General features: G+C 54.9%; 2 protein-coding genes across 3 annotated transcripts in view; both read left to right on the top strand.

Moving 5' to 3' along the window:
* RXRG (retinoid X receptor gamma) overlaps positions 1 to 1,429 on the top strand; it is a 39,034-nt gene extending 37,605 nt beyond the window's left edge. Inside the window, exons 9-10 of one of the 2 annotated variants that reach the window (XM_041479027.1) lie at positions 231 to 336; positions 1,025 to 1,429. In XM_041479027.1, the coding sequence (XP_041334961.1) occupies positions 231 to 336; positions 1,025 to 1,172 (254 nt within the window). In that variant the 3' untranslated portion in view covers positions 1,173 to 1,429. The remainder of the gene's footprint in view (positions 1 to 230; positions 337 to 1,024) is intronic. The other variant, XM_041479026.1, reaches the window with a different exon arrangement.
* Positions 1,430 to 7,650: 6,221 nt separating this feature from the next.
* Positions 7,651 to 22,602, top strand: part of LMX1A (LIM homeobox transcription factor 1 alpha) — a 41,663-nt gene continuing 26,711 nt past the window's right edge. The window contains exons 1-3 of the mRNA XM_041479028.1: positions 7,651 to 7,913; positions 8,222 to 8,336; positions 8,929 to 9,115. Of these exons, the coding sequence (XP_041334962.1) occupies positions 8,261 to 8,336; positions 8,929 to 9,115 (263 nt within the window). The 5' untranslated portion in view covers positions 7,651 to 7,913; positions 8,222 to 8,260. The remainder of the gene's footprint in view (positions 7,914 to 8,221; positions 8,337 to 8,928; positions 9,116 to 22,602) is intronic.

Below are 22,602 nucleotides of genomic sequence, written 5' to 3'. Positions count from 1 at the left end.
ACAGTCCCAGGTGACAAGCACTCCCTCTGGGCCACGGAAGGTCACTGTGACAGTGAGCACCAGGGCTGCAGACAGATTTCATGCTTTGGGTTGGAAGGTTCCTCGAGGATCGCGTCATTCCACTCCCCCTGCAATGGGCAGGGACAGCTGCCAGCAGACCCAGATTTCTCCCAGTCCTCTCCTGCCCATGCACAGACCCTTTCCGCACCTGTATTTCCTCCCTTGACCAGATGCCAAGGGTTTGTCCAGCCCCTCAGAAGTGGAATCCCTGCGGGAGAAGGTCTATGCCACGCTGGAAGCCTACACGAAGCAGAAGTACCCCGAGCAGCCAGGGCGGTGAGTGCCCCCGGCAAGGCAGCGTGATGCCCACCCTGGAGAGAGAGAGGAGCCTGGCTGTGCTGGCTCTGCCTGAGCCACAGTGCCCAAATCCCCAGCCTTGAGGGTGCCGTGGGGACGGAATTCTGTTGCTTTCCAATCCAATCCTACCCTCTGCTGGCCGAGCTCTTGAAGCGCCGGCAGCTGGGTCGGTGCTCGCGGAATCTTCTGCTGGTCTTGGCTCTGGCTGTCACCACGGACACTGCAAGTGGGCTCTGGGCAGGGGGAACAGGGAACAGGCTGCCAGCTGCACCCCCTTCCAGCTGTGCCTCCAAACGGGAGGCAGTGCCTGGCAGCTGGGGGGCTGCACACCCTCTGGGAGCCTGGGGAGCTTTTGAAGACAGATTTAGATGGTACCATGGAGATGTGGGTCTTGTAAGGTGTTAAGATGCTCAAATTTGGATGTATCTTCTTTTTTGTTTACTTTCTTTCAAGTTTTAAAAATGTCAAATAATGTTTTGGAAAGGTACATATTCCCACCGCATGAGGTTTATATAACAAATGCTTATATTGAAAGCTGAAGGGTATCTAAGTCTGAGAATGCCCCAAAAGCATTTTTTTGGGAGAATCTGGGCCGGTGCAGGCTTGGAAATAGGTGGGAGAGGGCAGCCAGCGCCTCCCTTGTGCCTCTGACTCTGTTCTTCCCCAGGTTTGCCAAGCTCCTGCTGCGCCTGCCGGCACTGCGGTCCATCGGGCTGAAGTGCCTGGAGCACCTCTTCTTCTTCAAGCTCATTGGAGACACCCCCATCGACACCTTTCTCATGGAGATGCTGGAGACACCCCTGCAGGTCACTTGAGGGTGTGTCTGGCCGGAGCCTGGCCCCCCGTGCCCCTGCACAGCCTCCTGCCCCTGCGAGAGCTCCAGAGATGTCCTTCGCCCTCCGCTCCTCCTCGGTGGGATTGTCGTGGTTTTGTACAGCTGTAAATCACCCCCTCGAGCTCTCCCTGGCCTGTCGGGGGGGTCACAGACCCTCTACCCAGCTAACCACCCCCCTGCCCCCCTGTACAGATAATTGCTTTAAATTATTTTTTCATTCTCAATAAAAGTCAGCAAAACAAATAAAATGTTATGAGCGAGGCACTGATTGGAGCTGGCAGAGCAGTGTCCTCTTTTGATGCGGTCACAGGTCTGGCTTAGGGTGGGGCTGAGGGTCCCTCCTGACACTCTTGGGCAGCCCAAATCAGGGCAGGAATGTCACTTGGGATATCTCTGCTTGTGCTGATGGACACAGTCCACTGGCTGAGAGAAGACAGGTATTGCTCCATCTTGTCTCTGCTAAGGAAAGACCAAGAGAAACTTCTGCTGTGAATCAAAACTTTTCATTCCACCATCTTAAAAAGAAACTCTTGGACTCTTCGAATTCTTTGAAGTTCTAAAATAATATTTAAATTAAGTTTTTAATGTGTGAGAGGGTGGTTGTTTGGTTTTGGTTGGTTGGTTAGTTTGGTGTTTTGTTTTTCTTTTCTGACTTAGTCTTAGCCACTGACAAAAGAACCAAAATGTTTTATTTTGGTCCAGGTGGAGCGTTTTGAAGTGACACAGACCTTGTGTGCTCGTGGATAACTTTCCATTTTCCTGAAGCTTCACGCATCCCGTTCTTTTTTTTGCCCTCCGTATTTCTGCTCTGGAAACAACTTCACCAACCCCAAATTTATAATCACCCACTTCCACGAGTGAAACCTGCAGGGAGGGGAAGAACAAGACCCTCTAACAAACCATCCTCAAAGGCTTGCCTGGTCTTTCCCCTGCTCCACTGGAGCTCCCATTGCAGCCGAGCTAACCAGAGTCAAACGAGTTAAAGACATTAATTTGTTCAATATGCAGCGAAAAGAGCTCCCATTGCAGCCGGAGCTGGAGCTCCCATTGCAGCCGAGCTAACCAGAGTCAAACGAGTTAAAGACATTAATTTGTTCAATATGCAGCGCTTATCCTGGTGGGAAAATGTCCTCCCAGGAACCCAGCGAAACTGTCTGCATTATTATTCATAAAACAGGTGTAGTGTTAAGTGATCTGCCCCTCCTGACCCTCTCAGCAGACAGTGGGGTGAGATGCAGCTTTGTCTGTCCGCGTGACAGATTGCGACGCTGCCGGCTCGGGGAAGTTGGAGGGAGAGGAGGGCTGACAGCAGAAAAGGAAGGAGGATAAAAATGAAACGTTTTTTTAAAGCTCCCACACGGGGACATGATTCATTTTCCAGTTTTTCACTGAGAGGAGGAAAAGGTGAATTTAAAAGAGCAGAGAAAAAGAGGGAAAACCCCAACATTACGAAAACGCTTTAATTTTTTCTTTTCCTCCTGAGAAAAACCCAGGGAGAATTTCAAAACACATGAAAAGCACTGACCAAGAAGCTACTTTTTAATTGCAAAGGTAATGTTTTGGTTAAAAGAAAAGTGTTTAAATACAGAGAATACACAACCTGCTGATTGTAAAACTGTGGCTGGAATTTGAGAGGCTGCACACAGGCTGTGCTGGGATGGTGCCACACCACACTGCTGGTTAGATGAAGCAGGAGGCCATCTCCAGCCTGGGCTGCTCAGGCTTCCCCTCTGAGAGATGTAAACTTGTAAGAACTGGCCCTCAGCTGCCTCGGTTGGATTTCTTTTCTGATTGATGCTGATCTCAATCCACTGTTTGTAAACAAACCCAGACCGCTGCCTGTGATATTTTGGAAGTGATAGGATGTGGTAACCAAAATGGGGCAGGAAGCCTCAAGGTGGCTGCTGGACACACTCACTCTTAGCAGTCTGGAAGGTTACTCTCTGGGTTCTGGGCCACAAGGTCTCCAGGCTGCAGTCTGAGCAGGGCTTTGTCCTGTTTCTCCAGATGACTACTGAGTTTTTGGAAATAAAAATTAACACACAGCACACCACAAACTCCCCCACCCTGTGTCTGGCAGGGCAGAGAGACCATGACTCTCCACGTGGCCCCTGTGAGTAAGACACCACTTGCTCATCTGAAAGTGCCACTAGCAAACCAATGTCCTCTGCAGAGGACACAAGCCATGGAGCAACGCAGCTCTATCTGCAGTCACTGGGGACTGAGGGTTGATGCAATCTCCTGGATTTGGTCCCAGCCCTTGGATCCCTCATTCATATTGTGGACCTCTCTACAGGGGTGTTGTCCAAGAGCTGTGCCTTCCCAAGCCTTGCAAAGCATAGGAGTGAGTCTTTGGACATCCTGAGGAACAAACCCCATAGCAGCTGGCAATAACTCACTGGTGTGGTTGTCCTTCTGTGAGTTGCTGCAGAAGAACAGCAGCTTGGCATGGCTGGAGCTTCCCCAGCCCTGGAAAAACCCAATTTTCATAATACAGTAGAAATCACCATCACTGGTAAGCCAAAGAAAACTTCATCCAGTCATTGGTTACCCCATGAAGCCCCTCATAGCCTCAGATTAAGCTCAGACAATTTTTCCTTTGCTTTGGGATTAATAAGCAAGTCAGACTGTGGGAATGACTGGTGCAAGGCCATTTTCTCTTTGCCACCATGCATCACATCTCATGAGTTTCCTGAGTTAGCAGCAGGTCCCCCCCACCATGGACAAGCTTTGTTCTGGTGTAGAGGCCAAATGTGTCAAAGCGTTTATTAATTCTGAGCTGCTCCCTCTGCAATGCTTTGTTGAGGAGGCTTCAAGAAATAATGGAGTTTTGGGTTCTGTAGCAGCTGCTTCAGTTTCTGCTGAGTCCAACAACAGCACTTCTGGATTGAGAATAAAAAAAATACATCTCAAACTATAAAAGTTTGAGCTGGTTTATGTTCAGTTTGACTCTGGGCTCCCTGATGGATTGAGCGATTCAGGGGCACATCCTGCAGACCTGGCATGACTCTCAGACACCAGCAGTGTGAATCCAACTGAGTGCCCCCAACACTGACCTTTTCCCAAGGACCTCTTGTCTGGACTGGGCCCTGGACTGCCTTTCCCCTCTCACCTGAGTTTCCCTGAGATACTCTCTTTGCTGCCTGATTCCTCTGCTCCTCCCCTCTACGTCCCTCCCAGCTCTCTGCTGTCCCATGGGAGGCCCAGCTGGGAGGCTGGGCTTGGTTGGTACCTCTTGGGGCACCAGAGGGCACAGGGAGGAGGGGGAAGAAGAAAAGGCTCCCCAGAGCTGCTGCTGATGGCAGCGGGAAGCAGTGTGTGTATCCTCTCTCAGGGGATGATGGCAAGGTACATTGTGGTGGAAAGCATGATAGAGAAGCCCTGATAAATCCCCAGGAGTTTATCAGTGTGAGTAGACAAAGACCAACCTCTATCTAAGCAAGGCTCCCACTCCATTTCTCTCTCCTCTCTTCCTGTGCCCTCTGTGCAATCAACTCTAGCTGAGACAGGCTTGGTCTGGTGGATTTCAGCAGTGAAACGAGAGGATTTCATCACCCCAGGGCTATCTGACAGCATGGTGGCTGTGGGCTGGTCTCTGGCTTGCCTCTGTGCCAGGCTGTGCCCAGCTGGCTGTGCAGCTGCTGATGCCTCTGAAGGGCTCTGGGGGTGGCAGAAGGACAGGGAGGTGTGCTCCTCGCAGGGGTGAGTGGCATCGAGGGACGTCTCTGGTGCTGGGCAAGGCTTTTTCTTCTGTGTCAAGCTGGCTTCGGGCATTGGAGGCACCTGGATGGTGCTGGCCCAGTGACTCCTGTCCCAAGGGAGGTGGCTTGTAGCCATCTTCTTCCTTGGTCTCCTGTGTGCCTGCTTCTAGGGCCAGCCCTGCCTGCTCCTGGGTGTTCCTGCATCTGCTTGGCTGGGCAGAGTTAAGGTGATGCTGGAGGAGGGATCTGGCTGCTGCTGTCTGCGGCCAGGGCAGCTGCTGTGGCTGTGGCTACCTGGGAGCTGAGTGCTGCTGATCCCCTTCCAGCAGTGAGCAGTGGGGACCTGCACAAAACGTGACAGCTGGGCAGCCCCAGCGGGGAGAAGGCTGGGGAAGATGTGCAGCTCCTCTGCCAACGTTGTGGCCTTGTTCATTCGGTTGGCAGCTTCTGTTTAATGCAGTTCTCCAGCACCACCCACTTTCTGCAACACCTGGCTGCCTGCAGACCCTACAGCTAGAAGGAAAAAGGCAAGACCTGCTTTTTCTCTGGTTTAATTCTCTTTGGCTGCTGGTGTTGCCCCTAGTTCAGCTCTGGGTGAGCTAATAATGGAAAGTGGTCCTCAGAGGCTGTAGTGAGCTGCCTGAAATACTCCCCCCATGTTTTGTAGGGCCACTGTCCGTGTTGAAGTTGTACTTTGGGGGGCTTTGGAGTGTATTTCTTGCATATTTTACTGGTTTGCCTGGTGATCACCTTTTGCACGAGGCCAGGTGTGCTCCAGTACCTCTGACCTGTGTGGGAGCTGGTGGATGTGTAAATCACGAGCAGCAGCACCCTGCTGCAGCCTCCCCAGTGATACACACTTGCCTCAGTCCCCAAACCCGATCTTCACAGACCAAGCTGGGAATTGTACACGAGAGCTGCAAGGTGAGACAGTCTCCAGACCCTCATTGTATAGAGAAGAGGAGGAGGAAAACCATGGGGTGGCAACATCCTGGAAAGAATGACTTCCCTCCCAGCTGCTCCTGCATCTCTGAGCAGGGAAAATCAGGTGGGCGGTCTGAGTCTGCAAGCAAAGTGCCCTGCACAGGGACACAGTTTTTAGCAGTGCTCGTGGATGGTATTCCCACCCCATGGGGCTGCCACTCTTACACTGGCTGTGTAAGGAAAATCTGCCCTGCACAGCTCTGTGGGATGGACAGAGAGGCAGGAAGAGCAGCAGGCAGTGCTTGGAGCCCCTGGTCGTGCTGCAGTCCTTGCCGGGCTGGTGTCTTGGCAAGGTGGCTCCAGTGGATCTGGCTGCTCTGACACTTGGCTGTAGCTGCTCAGAGACCTTCAGGAGAACCAAAGACAAAAGTGTCAGAGCCCAGTGCCTCCCTGCTGCAGCCCAGCCTTCCTGGATGTGAGTGGTCAGAGCTGTTTGACACTGACCCGTGTGGTAGTACCAAGGCTTTCCTGCCTGAACTCCCGGTGGAGTTACACTGGGATGCAGTAGGGCTGTCCCAGGACCGTGTTTCCCTCTCCCGTGGGGTTTTGGCAGGGCGGTGAGCTGCCTGTGCTAACCTGTGGCCTCTCTCCTTCCTACGAATTCCCAGAGGACACGACCTCGGTCCCTGCATCACCCACGTCATCTGGGTGTGGGGAGCACTTGGTGACGAGGATGCCCCACAGAGAGGCTGGGAGCGCATCTGCCCCTGGTGCCAAGGTCAGCCGTGAACGCAGGAGGTGAGGTCCCTAAAAGCCTCCCATCCTCCGCGATCCTACAGCGGGTCCCTCTGCTCTGCTCTGCGGCCGTTTCCCTGCTCGCCGGCCGGAGAAGGGGGACCCAGCCCTCCTCCGTGCCGGGGAAGCCGCGGATCCCCGTCCGGGCTGCTCCGGCAGCGGCAGGTACGCGGCCCCAGCCCCGCTGCAGCCCGCTCCGACCTGCGGGGCCGTGAAACTCCCCGAAAAACAGCGAAACCCCACAAAGCAGGAGGGAAGGGAGAGCCGGGAAGGACGGGAAAGCGCCGGGGCTGCGGGAAGGTTCCAAGTTTCATCTTCCCCGGCCGGGCGGGACCGTTCCTCTGCGGGTTTCCCCTCCCCGAAACCGATGCGGTTTGGCGGAGACGGAGCTCCGCTTTCCCGGGGCCGCTTCCCCCTGCGGCCCCGCGGAACCGGCGCCCGGAGCGGACCGAGCCCCGCTCGGCGCCAGGGATCACTGGAGACGAGCCCTCCGGGGCAGCTCTCCGGCTTTGGTGTTGGGATTTTATTTCTTTGGTTGTTATTTCTTTTTTGTTTTCCTCCTCCCAGCACTCATTTTCTTTAAACACTCCGGAGCAGCAGGAGCGAGGCGCCCGGGGCGATGCGCAGCGCGGGGGAGCGCATCCCCGCCGGGGACCGCCCCGGGCAGGGGACCGACTTTCCCCAAAAACTGCCGGCCTGGGCTTCTCCTGGAAGGGGGACTTGATTTCCAGCCGGTTTCATTACTGGGAGAGACGCTGTGGTGGGGCACCACCCTCTACCTTTTTTTTTTTTTTTTTTTTTTTTTTTTTTTTTTTTCTTTTCTTTTCTTTTCTTCTTTTTGGCTTTCTAAGAAAAGAAGGAAAAAGAAGCCAGGGAGCGGAGCGGAGCCGGGGCGGCCAGGCCGAGCCGTGCACCCCGGATCCGGGAAAGGCCGACGGCCCCTCGAGGCGTGGCGGGGCCGGTGCCTGCAGCCAGGCAGGAGAGCGGGGAGGAAACTTATTTCGAGTGGGGTGGAGAGGGGAGGGCAGGGGGTGGGGGTCGGGCAGGGAGGTATCAGCTCCAGGAAATGTGCCTTGGCAGCAGTCGGACGGGCGCTTCCCCGCAGGTTGGTGCGCTCCTCTCCGGAGCCGTCCAGGGAGCCGCGGCTCGCTCCGCACCCCGGGCAGCGCCGGCGGCGGGGAGGCGGGGGGGTGCGCTACAGCCGGGGAGGCAGGAGCCGCCGCAAGACCCCCCAGGAGCGGTGGCTGCCGACGCCTCTCCCGCCGGCTCCTCGCAGGAAGGCACCGCCCGGGCCGCTTCAGGTAAGCGGCCGAGCCCCGCCGACGGCAGCCCCGCATCCTCCCGTCCCGCATCCTCCCGTCCGCGGCTGCGGGAGGCCCGGCTCCGGTGGCCTCCCCACGTCGGGGCCGCGGGGTTGGGGGGCTGCTGCGAGCCCGGCCGGGGCAGCGGCTGCGCAGCCGGAACGGGGGGCCCGAGGGGTTCTCCCGTAGGGAGGGAGGAGGGAGCGCGGCGCCGGGAGCGGGCGGGCAGCCGGGGCGGGGAAGCCCCGGCCGGGGGCGGCGGGGCCGGCGGCCGGGCTGAGCGCGGTGTGTCCGGTCTGTGTTGGCAGGCGGGCGGCGCGGCTCCTCGCCCGGCCCGGCTCCCCACCATGCTGGACGGGCTGAAGATGGAGGAGAGTTTACAGAGCGCCCTGGACCCCGCGACCCCCTTCTCCTCCTTGCTGGGTAAGTCGGGGCGCTCCGCTTGACCTTCTGGGGACCCCGTAAGGCGGGGCACGGCCGGGCGGGCCCGAGCGATGGATGGGCACGGGGGGTTCGAGAGGCCCGGGGATGGCTTTTCCCGGCTCGTTCCTGCCCGGCGCCGCGCCGCTGCCTTCGCCCGGGGTGTGCCACCGGCGCCCGCCTTGGCTGCCCCAGCTTCGTTCCGCGATTGCATTAAATTGTGTGTCCCCCTAAACCCCCCTTGTAACGACGGGCTATCCTTCGTATCGAGCAATAAATAATTCATTTTTTCTTTTTATCTTCGTTTTAATATCGGTTTCAAACGGTAGCCCTCTCTCTGAGCTGCGGCTCCGCTGCCGCCTTTCCAAGAGGAACGAAATTGGGGGCGATGTGTCCCCCCCGGAGCTGCCCTGAGGCACAGGTCCCTCCTGGATTCCGCAGCAGCTCCCCGCACAGCCCCGTCCCCCCGCGACCCACGAGCATGTGCGGGGGAAGCGAGAACCGCGGGACCCTCCGTCCGTCCGTCCCTCGCCCGGCCCGTGTCCCCGGCCGCCTTTCCCTCCGCCCACCCCAGCCCCCGGCTCCTTCCCCGCAGGCAGAGCCGCGACCCCCAAGTCGGTGTGCGAAGGGTGTCAGCGAGTGATTTTGGACCGGTTCTTGCTGCGCCTGAACGACAGCCTGTGGCATGAGCAGTGCGTCCAGTGCGCGTCCTGCAAGGAGCCCCTGCAGACCACCTGCTTCTACCGCGACAAGAAGCTCTACTGCAAGCTGGACTATGAGAAGTAAGTGTCGCTTGCCCCTCGGGGAGCCCCCCTCGCTCTGCTCTCACCGCCCACAAAGCCCCAGTGCCCTGCGAAAAAGCTTGTGGGGGGGACTGGTGTCCCGGTGCTGCTCCTCACTTCCCCTGCCCTGTGTTTCCCTGGAGGTGTCAGCCCTTGCTGTGCTGCACGGCGAGTTGTGCTTCTGCCCCGCGGTCTCGTTGCCGCCTGGTTCTCCCCTTTTCAGAGGTGTTTCGTTGTGCTCAGGTTATGTGTGCCCTGGGAATTGAGGATGTTTTGTTGGGAGCCTGGGAGACCCACGGTAACTCCTGGTCTGCGCGGGGACGGGGCCAAGCATTTTCCCCTGGATTTATTTTCCAACGGAGCATCTGCAGGAGGAAAGTTATATCCTCTGTGACCTGGTCCTGGACGAGGCTATTATCCTACTATCCTCACAAGCAGGGAAATGCTATTGCTCTCCCCCCTGGTTGGTGGGGAAACTGAGGCACTTGGCAGGAACCAGGGAAGGCCCTGCTGAACTCGGAGTGTTGACTGTCATGCAGAGGCTTTTCCTGCATCCGGCTCTGTGATGGTAAAGGAATTTGGGTTTTAAAGCCTCCCAGCCCTGACGCTTTCCCCTTTGGAAGTGTGGGGTTAGGGGGAAAGACAATGAGAAAATAATTTTTCTTTTTTAAAAGCAAAACCATTCCAGTGGGAATGGGGAGACGGCTGCTGAGTCTTTCCTCCCCTGCAGCTGCTTTCGTTTTTTCCTGCTCATCCTGCTCTTGCTGTCCTTTCCGGACCCCGCTGCCCGGCCGAGTTTCGGAGCTGTTAAATTTTTGTTGCCTCTGGGCTGGTTGTTTCTTGAGGAGGGTGTAGGTGGGGGGCCGGATCCTTCGCTATGGCGATAGCATGGCTGTCGAAGCCCTGCAAGTTAATTCCCTTTTTTATAACCAAAAACAGTGATCACTGATGCTCTCATCCCTGGCCTTTGCCGAGCTGGTGAGAGCGTGCTGGGGTCTAGCCCAGCTCCAGGCCTTCTTAAAGTTGGGGTTTTGGGGTTTTTTGGGTGTTTTTGGGGTTTTTTTTTCCGTCCTTTAAATCCTGTATTGTGGGTCTGAGTTTAATCACTATGGATACAAGGCAAATTGAAAGCAGAATTTGTGCGCGTGACCTTGTTTTCAAATGTTTACGAAAGAGCGGAAGAATGAGTGGAAAGGAGAGAGCTGCGCCATGGGGTGGGTTTTTGTCGGCAAAAAAATTGTTGAGATTGGGTGCGCTGCTTGTTTCTTTGTAGAAATTTGGCTACTGGTTCCCGTACATTTCCACCAATGTTCAATTCTTATTTTCTGCTTTATCCGTATTTTTGTTTGGACCATCACTGGGGTGACTGTCACCCAGAAATTCCTGTCCAGCTTGCGGCACATGTGGATTTTACTCTTGACTGCAGCTCGCGAGCTCTTGAAGTGGCTCCAGCCTGAAACCCTCCTCTGATGTCTGTTGGCCGCGAAAGAAATCGGTGCCGCAGTTGGCTTCTTGCTGTGCCCATCTATCTCACTGTTGGGATGGACAAGGATGATTGCGGGAAAAAAATGTCACCATTTTTTCCTGAGGTCCAGTGATAGCACCATTTTTCCTGGTGATTTCCTGGCTGTGTTTGGGTTGGTGACTTTTGCCCGAGCCGGGAGGCTGAGGCTCTGTGACGGGCGGTTTCCCGAGGTGTGATGGTTTTAACCCTAACTTGCTGCTGGCCTCTTCCCCTCCTGCCCCTGCCTGCTTCTTGCCATCATCTCATTGTCCCCTTGCATTTAATATTAATTATTTTAGCATGGGGGTGCAGGTTTGTGTTCCTTCTCCTTTCATCCGCCCCGCAGGACTCTGCTGTGCCGCTGGTGTGATTCCTCACCTGGTGATGGCAAGGATGCAGAGCAGAGTCCCAAAGAACTGCTCCCTTTGGGCTCTGCCGAGCTTTATATAACACTCTTTATTTACCAAAAATCCTTCTTTCTTTTCCCAAATGCACGTCCTGCCTTTGGACTGAGCATTTTCCTGGGTGCAGGAGCACCGTGCCTCCTTGGCCACGGTGTCAACGCCGATAGCAGGGATTTGAGAGCGAAAAGCGCGGAGGAAGAGCCGCTGCTCTCAGACTGAGCTCATTATCTCGAGCTGGTTAATTATCACAATTGACTGACACTCCTTGCAGTGGAAAGCCGCCGATCCTCCCGGTGGCAGCGGCGTAGCCGGGCTCCTGAGGCCTCTCCGGGTGGGAGGGCTGCGTGTGGAATGCTGGGGGTGTCAGGGAAGCAGTCGGGATCCAACCTGCCGCGGTCACGGCGTCGGGGTTCTGCGGTTGTGTTTGGTTGTGGGGTTTTTTGTTTGTTTTGTTTTGTTTTTAAATCAAAAGAAGGGATTTCTCTTCCAGATGGTGAACGCTGGGGTGTTTTCCCAGGGACGAGTAGGTGCAGAATTTTCCAGCATGTCTCTGTGCTCTGTGTTTGAGCTCTGTTTGTAACAAGGCCGCAGAGGGTTAATGAGGGAGCGCGAGACAGCAGCTATGCCTTCAGTTATAAATACACCCATGGAAAGTGTTACGGACGGATTTAAGCGAGCATCTGACTCGCTGGACTCTAGAAATCGAAGAGTAATTTGTTAAAACACATGTTTTACATTTCTTTGTCTTCCACAAAGAGGAAGAACTTGGGAGAGGACTTGGAAAGGGATGGATTAAAGGCCGAGGGTGCCAGGTCAGGTCTTGGCATCTCTTCGGGGTGCCACGGCTCAGGGCCCATGGGCGGCTCAGATGGTGATGCTGTGTGGGAACCTGGGGAGTTGGGGGTCACTCTTGGAGCAGTTTCCCCAGCACTGACGGGGAGGGCTCCTGGAGAGGGACGGCTTAAGCCTGTGCCCCTGGGACGGAGTCTATTTGGAGCAGAGGACGCTCATTACAGAACATCCCGAATCCCGCGGCAGCCCCCGGCGCTTGTCCAAACCTGATAAGTCTCAACTATGACAAGGTTCAGTCTTCGCCCTGGCCGGCTCCCCGGCTGCAAAGTGGCCCTGGGGACATGCCCCGGCTGTGGGGCCCCGGTGGCGGTGGTCAGGGGGATGGGTTTTTGTAGTGGCGGATTTGGGGGTGCAACACCAAACCTGGCCATAAACTGGGAGGAGTGCTGGAAGTGATGAGAAGAGTAGGGCTGCTCTGGAGCCTTAAAATCTGCACGAGGATGGGAATCGTTGAGCTCCCTCTTCCCTAGTGGTGTTTCACAGCAGGTTTGCACGGGCCGAGCAGAGCCAGGCACGTAGGGACGACCTGGAGGCACGGGAAGATCCCCACGGCAGGTTTGGGGGCCGGCAGCGCTGACAGCGGTGTGGTCATGACGGGGGGCGCAGCTGGGGAGCGTGGCGACGGCGGGACGGCTTGGCACATCCCCAGCCACGGCGCAGAGCCCCGGCCCCAGCCCCGGCTGGCAGGAGCAGATGGCCAGCACATCTCGGAGCAGGCCTGGCATGTGGGCGCCGGCAGTGGAGGGGCGGCTGCAGCCCCCGAGCCGCCACCGCCGTGCCGGGCTCCCCGGCCGAGGCAGGCAGTTGTGTGATGCTCGCCCTGTCTTCGCACGGCGTGATGGCTCTGTGCTGTTGCCAGCTTCCGCGCCGGGCTCTCCTTGCCTGCCTCCAAAATCCCTTGCTCCTAGAGTCACGGGCTTGAGCGGGTGCTGCCGCCTCCTCCTTCGTGAGTTAAAATCTGAAGTTGTGTCCGGCTGCAAAGGTAAAAAAAATAAAAACCCTTCCACCCTCCTGGCGCGCACGCATGCGAAGGAGCTCGTTGGTGTTGGGTTTTAAAGTCGCACCCGGTGCCTTCGCGTGGGGGATGAGCCTCAGTCCTCGGCAGCGTGGTCCTGCCAGGATCATCCATGGATGGATCTGGGCTCAGGGTAGCCTCCTCTGGCCCGCTGGAGGCTCCTCTGGCAGCTGCTGCTGTAGAGGAGGCAGGGGGAAGAGCTTTGGAGCATGGTGGCTGTTTATCCTGCTTAACGTGGGTAATGTAATTGCGTAATTACCTGGCGCTGCTTCCCCAGCCCGGGAGGGCTGTGAGGGGAATAATCCCAGATGGATCGAATGGAGGCAGTGCTGGGCACTTCAGCACAGCCTGGTCCCACCAGCTGGAGAGTTCCTGTGGTGTGGTGGGTTTGTCCTGGGGTTTGCAGTCTCTCACCTTGCCTTCTCTCACTTGGAGAAGTGGGAATTTCTGTGCTTTTTGTGGCTGATGGGAGAGAATTGTCCCTCCAGAGAGCCACAGGTCAGCCCAGCTGCAGTCCAACATGTTTTCTGGAGGCCTGTTTCCCTTCTTGTAGGGCATCCTGTGGAGATGACGAGGCTGACTTGGGTTTCTCCAGCTGTCCAGGCACTGGGAGCAGTCAGGCTGGCCTGGACGGGATAGCAGAGCACACACCAGCTCCGTGACACAACATCCCTCTTGGTGATCTCTCTTTCCTCATCTCTCAATCTTTCCCTCTAGTGCTTCCCATGCTTCTTGCCTGCTCTCCATCCTTTCCTAGCACCTCATCTCCTGTAGCAAACAGCCCTCTGTCCTCACCCACAGCTCCTGGAGGAACAGCGCTGACTCCTTGTGGGCTGGGAGGAGCGCGGCTGTGGGGCAGCTGAATCCCCACCAGGGATGCCGTGGTTGGTACTGGGCTGGGACCAGGCACCGCCTCTTTTGGTTTTTGTTAAGTCAACTTCTTGTGCTGGCAGGGGGTGGGAAGGCAGGGAAGCAGCGGGAGGGGTGTTACAGAGGCCACTGTGGGATCCGTGCTGGAAATTCCAGGCAAGCTAAATAGGCCTTGCCTCTATCTCCACCTCTGTCCTCTCACTCATGGGGCTCCTCCTTCCCAAAGGGAGCAAAGGAGAGATTTGGCATCTTGCCCCTTCTCTCGGCTCTTAATTAGATTTGTCTTAAAATTAACGTTTCATAGAAAGGCCTGGAAGTGAGTGAGGTTTGGCAGATTGGAAGCTAGGCAATCGAATAGACTTGTCAGGTCTCCCTCCGTGGTGGGGACAGGGGTGCCTTTGGGGCACTGCCATTGGCAGTGGGATCCTGGAGAATGCAGGTTGGTACCATCAGAGCCACAACCTGAGCATCCTTGGAACTCCTTATGGTTTCTGCCATTTTATTTTGGACATACCATGGTTTTTTTATACCTTTTTTCCCCCTGGTGCTCCCTGCTCAGCCCCCGATGGGGCTCTTAAAGCAGTGGGAATTGCTTCAGGTTTTTGCAGTCCTGACAAAGGCACCAAAAAGAAGTCGGCTGGGGAAGAAAGAGGGGTTTGTTTCGTTTTGATGAGAATTTTGTCTCCACCAGCTGGAGAGACAGCTGGGGTCCTCTCCTGCCCCAGCTCGCCAGCCCTCGCCTCGCCGGCTCTTCACCTGCTCGCAGCCGCCAGGCGCAGGGAGGGATTTGCTGAGCTGGGGGTTTCAGAGAGCCCCCAGTTGGGTTTGTCCTTCCTCGGGGAGCCCTCCAGCAGGCTCTGAACCTGATGGTGCGGCCAGGCCAGCTGATTTGGGCGCGGGTGGCGGTGCTGGGTGTGAGCTGTGCTGCCGGCTGCCCGGCGTGCGGGCAGGATTTGCGGTGGCCGCGTGTGCTGCCGGGGAGACTGATCTCTGCTGGCTGTCCCCAACCCCGCTGGCAGCAGTGGGGTGGCCTCAACGTGCCCAAACCCACAGCAGTTTCTGATTCTCATGCTGCATGCTCACCCCAGGGTGTGGCAAGGGGGACCCTAAAGGCCCCTCTGCCTTGGAGCAGGAGAAAAGGGAATTTGGGGTCTAGGGCTGATCTCCTGCTCACAAGGGTGCAGGTCCTGCTTCTGGCTGAGAAGGGGGAAAACCCAGTTTGGATCTGGATTCACAGTTCCCCACTTCTGGTGAACCTTGTGGTGTGCAGCCAGGGGGGTACCCAGCACTCGGTGCTGGAGCATGTCTGAGGAAGAGGAGACTACAGCCAAGGTGGAGGGAGGTGGGAATGAGAATTGTCCCATGTATTTTTTTTCTCAAGATATTCTTTGTCTCTTTGTGCTCTCTTGTCTCTGGCTCGTGCCCTCTGCAGATGCAAACACGAAGCAGGGATGGGGCCTGGGCTGGCGGACTGTGCCTTTATCTGAAGTTCAGTCAAACACCTCCTGTGTAGCAGGAGTGAGGAAGATACTTAAAGCAGGGAGAAAATGTTTGGATTTTACTAAGCAAAAATACTGGGGTCAAGCCAGCTTAATTTTTTTTTTTTAACATAAATGTGTTTTCATGAGAAATTTGAATTTCTGTGCATTTGAGATTTCAGAAGGGGAAAGGTGAGGGGGGCTAGCAGCGCTCTGTGTTGTGGCAAACCCTATGACAACTCCTAGTTTTGTTCCTCAATACTTTTATCCTGGTTGGAATCCTGCTTCCTGGCAGAAAGAATCCAGCTGGTTTGTGGTTATCTTCTCCTGGGGTTGTTGGCCCTCAGGGGCAAAGGATGCGCCCGTGTTGTCTTACATGTCTCTGCGAAACCAGCAGGCATCTCATTGCAGCTCTGTTTGAGGTTTGCTGTTTGTTTTTGTAGGTTTGTTTTTTTTTTAAGATGGTCAAACCTTGGTTGCCCAGGAGAGGGGTTCTGTAATTCCTGGCTTCCCACCTCAAATATTTACGGACAGCCAGATGCCAAAGCTTTTGCAAAAGGCGTGGGGCAGGCTGAGCTGTGCCGTGCTGGAGCTGTGCAGGGCACAGTGTTGGGCTGATGGCACCCCAGTTCCCTTTATTTGGGGGGTTTTCTGTCTGGTGGCTCTGTCTTCTTGCTTATCTGGGAGTTTTCTGGGGTATTGTTAACAAAAGCTTGTTAGGGATCCTTCAGGTGTTCCATGTTTTGTAGGCTGGCTGGCTGAAAATGGGAGTTTCTCCCACAAATGTTGGAGTTTTCAGGAGGGTGACGTGTGAGTTTCTGAGTGCAGGGATGAAATCATGTCATGTTCAGTGCAAATAATTTATTTTCTCCTGCTGCACTGTACTTGCATGCACCTACCTGTTTTCAGTAGAGTGTTTCAAGTGCCCATGAATATGATCCTGTTTTTTGGAGTCAGGTCTTCTGCACTAGTGCCTGGTCTGAGTACGATGGACCATGGTTGCACACAAGAGAAAGAACTGACAGTTGGCTCTGTCACCCATGAAGTGGAGCTGGAAATACAAATCTAGCTTAAAAATGCTTCTTTCATCATCATAAATGCTTACAACACCTTGCTGGGTGAGTTTGAGTGCTGGATATGAGTCCTCTGTGTCTCTCCAGGTCTGCCTGATTTTTATGTCGCGCTCCCCTTCGTGTTTTCCACCTTGGGCTACCTTGGACCAAAGGTGAGCCAGAGTTTGTGTTGCAGCTCCTCCCAGGCACAGACTGGCATGATGAAGGTACAGATTGACAGGAGAAGGCACAAATCACTAGGAGAGCCCCTCTCCTCTGTATCCCAGCAGGCAGCCACATTGTAGGATCCCTGTGGCTCCGTGGTTGTGGATGAGTGGCTCTCCCTGCACGGAGACATCCTGCTCTTCCTCGGGGCCAACGCCTGGAAGGGCAGAGGATGCTGGAAGGTGCTTCCTCAGCCAGCCCTTGTGCTTTGTGAGCACAGGGCTCAGCATTGATCCTCCCGAGCTGTCTCCATGTCACTGCTGTCCCTACATTGTCTCTCTCTGTTGCCCACCCCTCTCCTTCCCTCGTGGGTTTCTTTTCCTAACGCCGTCCTTGACAGCGGAACAAATCCCTTTTCACGGGACCATCGCTCCCCGGCCCGCTGCCCCCCGCCCCCGCCGTGCTAAATCCCCCTCCCTGTTCCTCTGGAATGACAGCCACCATCCCAGTGGGGTGGAGAGCCCCTGAAATCCCTCTGGGCAAGGTTCCCTGCCCTGTAAGGGAGCAAAGTGGGGTCTTAAAAGCGTAAGAGGCGAGGGCGATTCCTGGAGAATCCATTGTTTGGATGCAATTGATCTCTTTGGGAGGTGCATCCTCTGCTCTGATGTTGTGCTTCAGAGATCCTTGGATGGACCTGGAGCCTGTGTGTCCAAGGACTCCTTCCTTCCTGCCTGGGGCCAGTGGGGCCATGCTATAAGTTGATTTTTCACTGCATAGCATCACCCAAGGTGGCTGAGCAGGAAGAGGATGGTGGGAATTTTCTCTTTGCTACTGAAAGCTCAGGGAAGCTTTTGGCTGGAAAAATTTGGAAAGGAGAGAGAAACAGGTTAAGGGACCTGAAGGCAGTTTTCAGCTGCAGCAGATTTTTTTGTTTGAAAGAGTCAGTGTTGTCATTTCTTGCCTCCAACCCCTGCCATTGTAAAATCATAGGGATGCTTTCTTTGGCAAAATTTCTGCTTGGAGTTCGCTGGCCCTGCTAAGCCTTTAATTCTGGAAAACTGCATCTTAGTTATGAAAAGGGTTATTAACCCCTGCAGTGATTTGCCTGAATGGGAAGAGGGCAATGTCACATGTTTGCATGTGGCCTCCACAGGGGTGATTGAGATTAATAAATTGCTGCTAGTGGAGGTGGGCATTTGTTGAGGAACAACCCCAGAACTCCTGTTGGTGAGTTCTGTGTTGAGCCTGGGTTGGAACTGCCGTCCAGTCTGCTTCTGGGGCACCTTTTCTGGGCATCTTTCCAGTTTCTGCTCTTGGAGAGTCAGCAGGAGAGGAGGGAATGCCAGCTGTGCTCTGCTGCCGGGTGTGTAGGATCCCAGCCCTGTGCTGGGTGCTGAGGAGGAGCTGACAGCCTCCTTTCCCCTTACAGACCACGTTCTGTAGGTTCCTGCAAGGGCTGAAGGTGAGGAAGAGGCTCACCCAGGATTCAGCCAAGGCAAGGTCTGAATTGCCCCACAGAAATGCTGAACTCAGGTTTTGGCTGCAGGGAGACTAAGATGTTGCTCTGAACGGTGTCCTTGAACCCAGCCATCCTCTTGGCTTGGGTGTTTGTGGACTGTGGAATGCTGGGATGGCTCAGGCTTTTGTGCCTGGAGTCTCACCTGGGCCAGAGGGGTGACCAGATGGGTTGGTGATGGGGAGCTGAAATCCTGAGTGGTTTCTGTCCTGGCATCTCCTCTGCCCAACAGCTCACAGGAGTGGTGTCGAGCAGATCCTTTTAAATGGTGCTGTGGGTGTGGGAGCTTGGTTAGGAAATCATTAAGTGTCTGAAACTTCTTGATGCCTGCTCAGGTGGGCGCCGCTCCTTCCTCTGCACCCTTAATTCTGAGAGGCTGAGAGAGCAACCTCGGTGGACTGGTGTAAAAGTTTAATGAAGCTCAAAGCCTTGTAGGTCAGGCTCTTGAGTCTGAGCTTGTTTCAGCTCTGGGTCTGGGAAGGAGGGTTAAGCAGAAAGGAGGAGAGGCTTCCTGCACGCATTACCTCAAGGACATTAAACCCCACGTTGATGGGAGAAGCTGTTGTGGAGATGGATTAGGAGAAAGTAATGAAAGAAGAGATCAGAGATGGGTGAGGGTGGGTGGAGGGCCCTGTGTGGTGAGTGTAGCTCTGTGTGAGATGTTTATCCTTGGCAGTGGGAAAGCTGCCAATGACAGGGACAAAGTTTTTCTGGCCCCTGCTGTGCCAGATGCCCTGTGCAGGCCCAAACCCAGGTGGTGCTGGCATGCAGCAGGACCTGGGTGGCTCAGCCAGCTCCTGTGGGAGATGCTCCAGCCTGGGGAGGGATGTTGGTATGCTGGTGTGTGGGACACAGCAAGTTCCATGGCATTGTTTTGTTTCTCCATGGCCAGCCAGATTCAAAGGCACTGATGCAGGAGGACGTGAAGTGATGAATCTGGCTGCTAAACCAGAGGCCCAAATCCCAGCTCTGCTGGGATGGCCCATCCCCATCCTCCAGAGGAAGTGCAGTTTCCCTGCCAATAATGTCTTTATGCTATTTCCAACCACATAACAAAACATCCCAGGAACTCCCTGAATCCTTGGCTTTTAAAGTAAGTATACCCCCACCTTGAACTGATTTATTTTTGCCTGTTTTGGCACTTCTGTCTCCAAGCATCAGCCGTGATCCTTCCCTCCCCAGCCTGATGCCTGCAGAGCACCATTCTCAGGCAGAGCATCCTCATTTTGGGGTGATGCTTTGCAGTTCTCCTTCGTCAGCCAAGGACGTGTGTCAGGTACATTGTGGGTGAGAAGTGCTGAGGAAACAACACCCAAATCTGTGCCTTTCCCTTTAGTTCCCTTGTGCCAGAAAAGTGCAGCAAAAGTCAACCAACGATGCATCTTGCCGAAGCTGCATTTTTTTCTCCATGAGGATTAGTGGTTCAAGAGCGGGGATTTTCAAACTGACAAGCCCTTGGCAGAGAAATAATTACAGGCTTTTTTATCCTTTGTATTTCCTAAGTAGTTCTAAATAACTTTTTCCCTTGAGGCATTTTTTAAGTCTAAAATATGGGGGGAAAAATGTGAATTTCCTTAGTGTCCTTGAAAATATGCAAGATGTTTGTGGAGACTATTTAAGTTTCAGCTATAAGATTTTCTGCGTGCATTTTTCGCTTTAACCACATCCAATCAACCAAAGTTTCTTGGCTGGTGATGCTTCAGAAATGGATCTTAAGAGTTGGAGGTGGAGGGAGATAGATGTGATCACTTCTTGGCCATCTCAGGAATGTGAGTTTTGCCTCTCCAGTGTATTCCCCAGGGTTTCTTACCCCACTCCTTGCTGTAAGAGAAGATTTCTGGGCCTGGTGGAGCGGGTTTTCCTTGTCAATGTCTATTACTTGATTCCTCCAAGGTGCCGTGTGTCCCTCTGGGAAGCCATGGCCATCCCCCTTTCCTCAGCATCCTGCAGCATTTCCAGGGGCTGCAGAGCCCAGCCCTGTCCTGTGCTGGCTCCTCTCCTTGCCTCTACCTCTATCCTGAATGCTTTGCACACTTCTTAATTTAAAAAACAGAGAAAGGGATGTGGAAAAAACCTGCTGGGGGCAGCCCCAAGACACACATGAGCTTGTGCCTTTTATCCCTGGGAAAATCTTGTGAGTTTCCATGGAAGCCTTTAGCATGGTACCCTAATTTTCTAAGCACCTCTGTGCTGCACCATGTTTCACCATGCCTGGAGCTCTTTCTACCCCTGCTCTTTTGCCCCTCTTGGAAGAGCCCTCTGGATGGTGCTGTCCCAAATCCCAGCTATTCCATGCCTGACCAGGTATCCATTCTTCCCTAAGACTGAGCCCTGCTTGTGATGCAAGGGGGGATCTGGAGGACCCCCTGGTGTTTGCACTCCGTGCAATATCACAGGGCAGTGCTGGGGCTGCCTTATTGGCTCTGCTGTCAGGGCAGTGCTGGGGTGCTCCCCTGGGATTGCTGCTGCAATATTCCTGCCGTGGGCAGGCTGCTGTTAATAACAGCATTGCTCTACCTTGGCTTTATTAAGTGAGGGAAGCCTCCTTTCCTTACACTCCAGGCACGTCAGGGTCTGGCCTTTGGGGTGAGAGGGAAGGAGGTGGGAGAGGAGAGGGGGGAGCGTTTGAAGTAATTAGAGATGCTTGCTGCAGAGTGGGGAATTGCCAAGAAGGGTGATGATATCTTAGTGAGGACCCTCTGCAAACCCCCACTGTGAGCTCTGCCTGACTCACCCCACTCCTCCCAGCCCTTCATCTCCCTTGGGGCTGTGGTGTTTTGAGAGTGGGGTGGTGAATGTCTTGCTTTCCCTGTTCCCCCTTCTGCTGAAGACCCTTTTAGGGGACTTAAATTCTGGCTGAGCTGGTGAGGAGGCCACAAGGTAGCTCCAGGGCTCACAAAATCCCTTGTGAGGGATTGCTGGATTGCCCTGCAGATATGGCAGGTGACTCTGCAGGGGAGCACATGGTGCCAGGAGGGGACCTGCCTGTCCTGTCTCCCAGCCACCATTTCTCAGGGGAAGGGGTTTTTGGTTTTTTTTCTCGGCTTCCCCTGTCCAGACGCTGCGAATCCCACTAAAACTTTTGACTGGAGCAGGGATTACGTGCTCGGGTTTCAGCCCTTGTCTGCAAGTGGTGTAAACTTTCTGCTGGAGCTCAAGTGACATTTTGTGGGAGATAGGAGAGTATTAAATGTTGGTCCTTGCAGATAAAAATAGCCACTGGCCCAACAACATTTTCTGTCATCTTATCTTTGCTGCACCACACTGGTGCTTCCAACCTGGGCTTTTCTCATCATCAGGTGCTGGGGGCACCCAAAGCCCCACCCAACCTGGCCCCACCTGAGCATCCTCACCTGGCCGGGACAGGGCTGGGCACTGGGTGTAGGGCTGAGACCAAACTCCAATAGGAGCAGCAGCTCCTGGTTTTGTGTTCTTGAGAGCTGGAAGGAAACAAACCAAACCCAGGATCCCTCTCCCCCTGGAATCAGGAGTCCAAATTGCTCCTTGCTGCAAACCTCAGCGCTCCAGTGGGAGCTCCCCTGGTTCAGGAGTCCCCCAGTGCTCACACGTGGCTGCCTGTCTGTTTTCCCCGTTGCTGTGTTCCCGAGCTGATGTTTTTATCCTGAGGTTACAGCGGGGGCTGGCTCGGCGCCCTTCAGCAGCATCGGCAGGGCTGACTCTTGCTGCTCCAGCAATGCAGGGCTGGGGCCGGCCGAAAGGACAGGGAAGGAGAGGAGGAGGAGGAGGGAGTGGCAGGGTCTGGCTTGCTGCTGAGCTGTGACCAGATCTGCTGCTGGGAGAGGCTCTCTCACCCTGCCTGGCCTGCATCTTTCCCAGCTCTGCTTTGGAGCAGCATCCCTGTGCTCCACCTCCAAAAGCAGCTCTGGGAGAGCCCGTGTGTGGCTGGGAGAATGGCAGCAGGGACAAGTTCTCCTCCTGTTGAGCTTCTCCTCCTCATGGCTGGGCCAGGAAGTCCCCTGGTATTGGACTGGGCATTCTTTGAGGGTGCTTTCATTCCATCTGCTTGTTCTTCTGAGTGAGGATCTCTCATCATTCACCCCAAGGATCACTTCATGGGGAGAGCTGTGCAGTCAGACTGGCTTCAATGTGAATTTTTAATTGCAGCTCTTAAATACCTTTCTGGAACAAGTGAAAGCATTTGGGAGCAGCATCTTTTCCACATTCCCCTTGCTCTCTGCTTCAAGGCCCACCTGCTCCTGGGGGTTTCATCATCTTGCCTGGTGTCCTCCATCAGCTGAAGCATCTCTCGCTCCAGGAGTAAGGAGCAAGGTCCTTCTTGTGTGTCTGGAGCCAAACCAACGCGGTGGCACTTGGCCTCTTACAGTGGTGGGCGATTACTGAGCCCCTGCCAGGAATTCTTCCAGTGGGATTGGGAAGGCTGTGGGGTGTTAAATTTGTCCTGCAGTGTGTAACCTCTGAGCAGAGCCGGCCGTGTTTTGTAACGGGTCATACGATGCCGGCGGTGGCAGCCGCCCGCCCCGCGCTTCAAGGTCAGGGCTGAGCTTGGGGCCACAGGGGCAGCTCCTGGCTGCAGCCCTTCCTGCCTTCTGTGCCTCTCCTGGGCTCAGCTCCCTCCTGGGGCAAAGCCTCTGTCCCCTCTGGAGCTCAGG

The sequence above is a fragment of the Pyrgilauda ruficollis genome, unplaced genomic scaffold, assembly GCF_017590135.1.
Source record: "Pyrgilauda ruficollis isolate IOZ18807 unplaced genomic scaffold, ASM1759013v1 scaffold47, whole genome shotgun sequence".
In the NCBI taxonomy this organism is placed as follows: domain Eukaryota; kingdom Metazoa; phylum Chordata; class Aves; order Passeriformes; family Passeridae; genus Pyrgilauda; species Pyrgilauda ruficollis.
This window is presented reverse-complemented; position numbering and strand designations above follow the sequence as displayed.